This window comes from Anser anser (genome assembly GCF_964211835.1).
Source record: "Anser anser genome assembly, contig: HAP1_SCAFFOLD_64, whole genome shotgun sequence".
NCBI lineage: Eukaryota > Metazoa > Chordata > Aves > Anseriformes > Anatidae > Anser > Anser anser.
In genome coordinates, this window is record NW_028153592.1 from 596102 (window position 1) to 603322 (window position 7221).

General features: G+C 54.3%; 1 protein-coding gene across 1 annotated transcript; it reads right to left on the minus strand.

Annotated features, from left to right (window-relative positions):
- Positions 1-967: 967 nt before the first annotated feature.
- On the minus strand, positions 968-1909 carry LOC310891861 (olfactory receptor 14C36-like; the record flags this gene model as incomplete). The annotated part of the gene is made up of 1 exon (XM_083854091.1): positions 968-1909. One exon carries the CDS (start codon positions 1907-1909, stop codon positions 968-970), a length of 942 nt encoding a protein of 313 aa, XP_083710217.1.
- Between the last annotated feature and the right edge of the window lie 5312 nt (positions 1910-7221).

The window sequence follows — 7221 nt, forward strand, 5'->3', positions numbered from 1 at the left end:
GAGTGTTGGGTATTCTGGGGCAATTTCTCCTGGTTGCTGATGCAACAAGAAGCTGGGCTGGATCTTAGGGCTGAGGGACCTTTCTTGATGGCCTGAGGGGATGGTATATGGAGCATCAGGATGTTCTCAGTAGGCTCTCTTTTCCCATGGGGCTTGCAGAGGCTTCCAGCCATGCAGAGATCCAAGGATGTTGCAAGGATCCAAGGGCTTGCTCTTTCTGTGATCACAGCTTCACTCCAGTCCTTCAGGTGTACGTGAGCTGAGAAGCCTCGTCCGGTGGTGACTTTTGAGGTAAGGGCCAACAGATAGCTTGGGGGAAACTGTCTCAAGGATGCGTGCTGGCCCTAGGAACTGCAGGACAGAAGCAAACAGACACAGCTGCACAGGGTGAGAAGTAGACCCAGCTGGGTTGGGATCACTGCTGCCAAACCCTCTCACTGGGTTCCATGGTTGTGGCAGCTTCAGGCAGCTCCCCGTTAATTTCCTGGACGATGTCCTCTGCCCTGACGGTTGTGGGACAGTCACGGCTGTGTACCTCAGTGACTGTTCACCATTTCTGCTGTCATCAGACACCAACAGCTTACTCCTAAATCCTACCCTCGGTCTCTCACAGCTCACAAAATGAGCTTTTTCTTTGCCTTATCCGTGGAGCAACAGGCTTTTCGGGGAGCAGCTGCTCAGCCCTGGTCTTGGCACCAGCTTTGAAAGAAGAACCAAGTCTTCAAGAAGAGCACTGGGGAGATGCAATTTTATTAGGCAGACGCTATCACAGAGTTTACTCTGGCCTGCTGTTATACACATATTATAAAGCCTCGAGAGTAAACAGAACAGTTTCATTCCGCAGTAGGTGGCCGAAGAATAAAGAAACATATTTCTAAGAAATTAGTAAATGCAAATGATACTGAGGATAAAAACTTCAATAATGATAAACAAGGAGCAGGCCTGCAAGGGAAGTCATTTGTGTAGATCATTTAAATTTATCACTAATCAGAAATATCCATGCAATCACTTTCCTAACAGCACTCTTAAGCTCCTTGTTTCTCATGCTGTAGATGAGGGGGTTCAATGCCGGTGGCACAACTGAGTACAGAACTGCCACCACCAGGTCCAGAGATGGTGAGATGGAGGGGGACTTCAGGTAGGCAAATATGGTCATGCTGAGAAACAGGGAGGCCACGGCCAGGTGAGGGAGGCACGTGGAAAAGGCTTTGAGCTGTCCCTGCTCAGAGGGCATCCTCAGTACAGCCCTGAAAATCTGCACATAGGACAGCACGATGAAAACGAAACAGCCAGACGCTAAACAGAATCCAACCATAATTATCCAAACTTCCCTGAGGTAGGAGTTTGAGCAGGAGAGCTTGAGGATCTTTGGAACTTCACAGAAGAACTGGTCCACAGCATTGCCTTGGCAAAGTGTCAGAGAAAATGCATTAGCAGTGTGCAGCACAGCATGGAGAAAGCCACTGCCCCAGGCAGCTGCTGCCATCTGGGCACAAGCTCTGCTGCCCAGGAGGCTCCCGTAGTGCAGGGGCTTGCAGATGGCAACGTAGCGGTCGTAGGACATGACAGTGAGAAGATAACACTCTGCTGAAAACAAAAAGAAAAAGAAAAAGACCTGGGCAGCACATCCTGTGTAGGAAATGGCCCTGGTGTCCCAGAGGGAATTGACCACGGCTTTGGGGAGAGTGGTGGAGATGCAGCCCAGGTCGAGGAGGGCGAGGTCGAGGAGGAAGAAGTACATGGGGGTGTGGAGGCGGTGGTCGCAGGCTGCGGCGGTGAGGATGAGGCCGTTGCCCAGGAGGGCAGCCAGGTAGATGGCCAGGAAGAGCGCGAAGTGCAGGAGCTGCAGCTCCCGCGTGTCTGCGAATGGCAGGAGGAGGAACTCGCTGATGGAGCTGCTGTTGGACATCTGATGCCTGTTGGGTATGGAGATCTGTACATGTAGTAAAAGGCAATGAAAAGTTAGGACAGGTTTCTCTGAGTGAACCCTATGCCATTCCTTGTAGACCTCCCCCTGCCATACTCCAATGCTTTTTGTTTCTCTGCTGGAATCTTTCATTTAGCTCCATGACATGAGCTTCATTTTTAAGGTTCAGTGTGCGATGAGGAGCAGGGGCCTCTGCTGCTGGTCTCGCGAGGGAATCAGTCCTGACCCAGTGCAGGGAGTACACAGGAACATAGCAGGAGGGCAAGGTTTTATTTTCAGATTTTGTCAGATGAAATGAATGCCCAGCCTATCTGGGCAATATGTTTCAGTACCTCGCCTCCCTCTGAGTGAAGAATTTCCTCCTAATCTCTAATCTAAATCTCCCCGCTTTTAGTTTAAAAACATTCCCCTGATCCTGTCATGATTTGATTGATCAAAAAAATAGCTCTCCATATTTTTAGAAGACCCCTTTAAATGCGGAAAAGCTGCAGTGAGGTCACCCTGCTCAGCCCCAGCTCTCTCAGCCTTTCTTCGAAGGAGAGGTGCTCCAGCATGCTGATCATCTTCATGTCAGCATGTTAACATCTGCATTCCGCTGCTACATAATGTAGTTGGCAGAAAGGAGTTTTAGGGGCAATGTTTTATACACATTCTCTTCCCCCTCTTCATGCCCACACAGTGTTCTCTGAAGTCAGAAATCCTGAGCATTTCTGCTGCACTCACAGGGAATGGTTGTGAGACCTGAGAGGCAAAGGGATTCCCTGTGGCTCAGAGCAGAGTGAGGGAGCTGGCTGGACTTGTCCCCAGCTGCCTGAGCTTTTGTAGATGGAGGGCAATCACATTTATGTTACCCTGAAAAGAAGCCAGATGCTGCTGAGACCAGATGAATCCACTGCCAATCTGTCAATGCCCAGCCTTTCTCAAGGGACCTGAACAAGGTCTCAGCACCACACCTCTAGTCAAGGACTAGAGGGGACCCCAGGGTCCCGAGGGGGCCTCGGTACTCCGTATCCGAGTACATTCTGGAAGAGCTGAAGCGGAGTAAGGTGGGCTGGTGTCCTGGGCCCTGCAGAGCAATCCCTGCTCGAGCACCATGGCAGTGCTCTGAGACTGCCCGGGGTGCCCGGAGCAGCTTCTTGGCCAGCTGGGAGAGAAACCAAGGCCAGATGTGCTCTGCCTCTCAGGTGTTTGGCACACCCTAGGGCTTCACTCTTCCCTGCGGCCTGAGTGGGGAGGGCGAGCAGAGAGATGGGGGAATATCCTGGCTCCGTGCCTAGGACAGTTGCTGGCAGTCAGTCCCAGGCCTAATCCGTGTGCTGGAAACCTCCGGGCGCTTCTCTAGCCAAGGGATGTTGGCAAATCCTGTGAGGGGGGTGACGAAAGAAACAGAGGATGCGGCTCTTTTGCAAAGCTTTCCAAAGTGCCCCACCTTGCCCCATTGTCCCTGAGGAGCGGGCAGGGCACAGAGCAGTGTCCCCCTGCTCTGACAGTCATCCCTTTTCCCGTCTCTCAAGAACTCCCTCCTCGGCCTTTCTGTCTTTTCTGTGTGCAGGGCGTTTGGGTTGCGGGACTCGGGACCTTTGGTGTTGTCCGAGAGCAGTTCCATGGCAAAGAAGAGCTGCTCTTGATTCGAAGACCTTTCTTCCAGCTGGACATCGATGAGTTGTGGCTGGAGGAGATCTACTGTCCCACTGAGATCCTCCCTGGTGAGAAGGCAGCAGCCCCCCTCTTCCTGCCCCATGTCCGCAACGGTTTGTTCTCCCTGCTCTTTGGAAAGGCCTGGGAGAAGTAGAGGATTGTCTCCGACGGTCAGGGTACAGCTTGAGTTCCCCCAAAAGAAACTGTGCCCCAGGAGCAGTTCGTCTGAGCGACCCTTTCTCTGGGAACTTGTTCTGAATGTTGCAAGCAACTTGGGCTTGCTGTGGCAGTGAGGATGTTGCTTCTCCTTGCAGATGGTGTCAAGATCGAGCCGCTGAACTGCGTGCAGCTATCGCGAGCCACCTCCTTCCCACTGCACGTGGTGAAGAACTGTGTGCAAGAGACCATCCTCTTGTACTGCTTCCTCCTGAGGAGCAAGGAGCACGTCCCCTTTGCCTTCAGGGACATTGGTGTTCTGACGTGCGAAGATGGTTTCCCGTGCATGAAGTTTTATCTGGACTGTGTCAAACGTCTGGAGAGCACTGCGGGCCTTGTTGCACTGCTCCACAGTGTAAGTTGGTGAGGTTTTGAGGGCTACTTCAGTTTCTTTGGGAATCCTAGTGAAGGGTGAGGAATCCGACCGCTGTTGGCCAGCCCGGACATGGCAGGCCAGTCAAATGCCCTTCCCCTCGCTTGCCCCCTTAGCTGCTTTCTCCGTTAACAAAGAGAGTTTCTTCTGAGCATCTGGGCGCTTGCCCCTGCAAAAAGCCTGGCAGTGTTACTGTACAGCCTCCATATTCTGCCATGCAGCTCCTCCAGAGCAGAACAAAGGTTCATGGAAGAGGCTTTGGAGGAGGGCTTTGGAGAGAAGGCTTTCTTTTGGCTTGGGAGACAGGTTTGCTTCCTGTCAATGAGAGCCGTGAGAAAACCGCCTCAGAAACCCTCCAGCAGGTCTGTGTCTCTTTGCAGAGAATGTGGCCGGCACATCTGACCGCCTTCAGTGGCGAGACCACCGCTCGTGGGATCCAGATGTTCCCAAGGTGAGTGCATTTCCTCCGCAGCCCTTGGCTGACCCAGCGGGAGGCTTCCTGGGAAAGTTTCTTTCAGGCATTTTTTTCAAACGCTATCCCAAACGTTGTGGCAGGCACAAGAGAGTGCTGAGGTAGGGAGATGGCATGACTGCCCTCCTTACCTGACGGCTTTCTCTGATGCTACTGGCTCCGCAGCGATAACCTGTTTTCCACCCATGAGCGCACCGTGTTTCAGGGCCACAGAGGAGAAGCTGAAGTAAAGCCCGGGTGGGCCATAATGGTGTCTCTCGGCTCCTGTCCTTGCGCAAGACACTGCTCCTCTCCTTCTTCCACCAAAAAGGGCCTGGATGCGGGCATCCCGAGCCTTCCTGAAGGCAGGTGGTGCCACAGCTTCGCGTTTGGCTCTCTCTGTCTCTGCTGAAGTGAACACAGCCAGTCCAATACGCCCGCTCGTTGTGGAACTGCCGTCTGCTGCAGAGGCTGACGCAGCTTGCGAGCTTGGACTGGAGACTGAATTCCCCTGGGCTCATGCAGCCTCCTCCTGGTGTCTGTTTGCAGTGTGCTCCCCCCGTGTCCGGGCAGCTCCCCCGGGACGAAGAAGGCAGACAGGCAGGAAACAGCTCCTCGAGCCAAGTCCACCACTGTTATAAATGACTGAGTCCCAAATAGGATTACAATCAAAGTTTACAATTTATTAAACGAATAGAGGCGAGCAAACAGCGCTGGGTGCGCCGGGAGTCTCTGCTCCACCAGGACGCACACCTGTTACGTAAGGCGGCTGGTTTTTATGCTCCTAGGCTAATACATATTCATTACTACTTCTAGAAGAGGCAGGGTTATTATAATTGGTTTCCCGAATCCAAAGTCCTCCCAGGTGCGCCTGCTTATCAGTCTCTGTTAGTCTCTTGGGGGCCGCTCAGACGGGGAGGCTCATATTCTTCCTCCTTATCTAGTGGTCTCTTGGCCGGCTGTCAGAAGTTACTGCACGTCCGTGCAGAGTCAGCAGGTTTTCTCTGAAGAAATCCCTTTGTTCTCTTATCACCTAAACCCAGGCCTCAATGTTAACCCTTCAAATCCCTTAGTGGCACGAATTGCTGGACCATTCCTTACAACCACCACTGCGCTCCCTGCTCCTGAAGCCTCCAGGAGAGCGCTGCAGGTACCTGCTCTGCCTTGCTGCAATGACCGTGCTGTTTGGGCCTGTGCAAAAGCCTCTTTGTGTGGAGCGATCCCGAGCAGGTCCCTTGGGATGCGTTCTTTTTCACGTTTGTTACCTCCTTCATCTCTTCCTCAGGAGACAGAAGGTGGCGTCCCGCACACCTTCCCTGCCTCTTACTGCCTCCCGTGTTGCCATGAGCCACTTCATTTTGACCAGGGGCCATGGAAAAGGAACAAGGCCTTTCTGGGTCATTGATGGCAGAGGGCTTTGGTCACCGCGGGCTGTTCAGCTGTGTTTGTCACGAGTTGAGGAGCCTGGCCTAGCTTCAGGGCCCCTCATCCTGGAGGGTCGAAGCACTGCTGACAGACCGGCTGAGGCGAGGGGGCAGGAGTGCGGGTTAGGCCTGAGGGACAGCTGAGACCAATCCTGTCTGCTGTTGTGTTTTTGTTTTGTTTTTTTTTCCTCCAGGAGGTCTGGAACCTGTCTTCACAGTGGGACCAAACAGACAGCTCATGGCCCACGTACCGAAAGCTACAAGAGCAAGCCCGGGCAGAAATGGCTGCATGGGAAGCCTGGTCTGAGGGGGAGGACCAACAGATACCCCAGCTACTGGCAGTGATCAACAGCGCTGAGAACAGCAGCGATCCTCTCCGCCAGGGCTCCGAGGGCGGCAGGTCCCAGGGTGGTGGGAGCAGGACGGGCACCAGGCCGCAGGGCAGGGCTTTGCCTGCTCCTCCCTGTGAGGGAGAGGTTGTCAGCAGAAAGTGAGGGATAAAAGCAGCAGCCAGACGTGGGCTGGCAGCGCCGAGTCGCCTGGTTCCCAGGTCCTGTTGCAGGGCCCTTTCAAGAGGTCCTCTGGGAAACAGCACCTGTGTGTCCAGTCCTGTTTGATGAGAGCGTCTTCTCCTTGCAGCGATTCAACAGCCAACATGCTTGGACTCCCCGTCCTCCAGCCCAGCCCAGGAGCAAGGAGGTCAGGAAGAGGTGGAGGAAGGCTGAGAACCCTGCCCCAGCAGAGGAGTTGGGAGCAGCAGCCAAGCTGGAGAGACTCCAGCCTGAGTAAGTGTGTGCCGGCTCCGTTCCCGTCCTGGGGCACTCGAGTAGCTCTTGAGTGATGTCAGGACATGTCCAGGAGCCCGGTCCCTGAGTCCTGGGCTTGCCTCTGACACCCTTTGATTCCTCCTAAAGCGGGCATGACCTTGGTTACCGCCAAGGCCTAAAACTCATCACAGGTTGGAAGGGTGGGTGCACGTGGCACCGCATGGCTGCAGGGTCTGGATGAGGGGAGAGGCAGAAGGGGTGTCTGACAGAGGCTGAGGGATCCCTTTCTGCTGTGGAGGCACTCCCACCTTCCTGCCCTCTGCCCACCTCCCTGCCCTCTGCCCAGCCCAGCCCAGCTTCTCATGCTGGGCTGGCCCCAGGGCAGTGTCCGGAGCAGGCTGCTGCAGGGCTCTGGGCACTGCCAC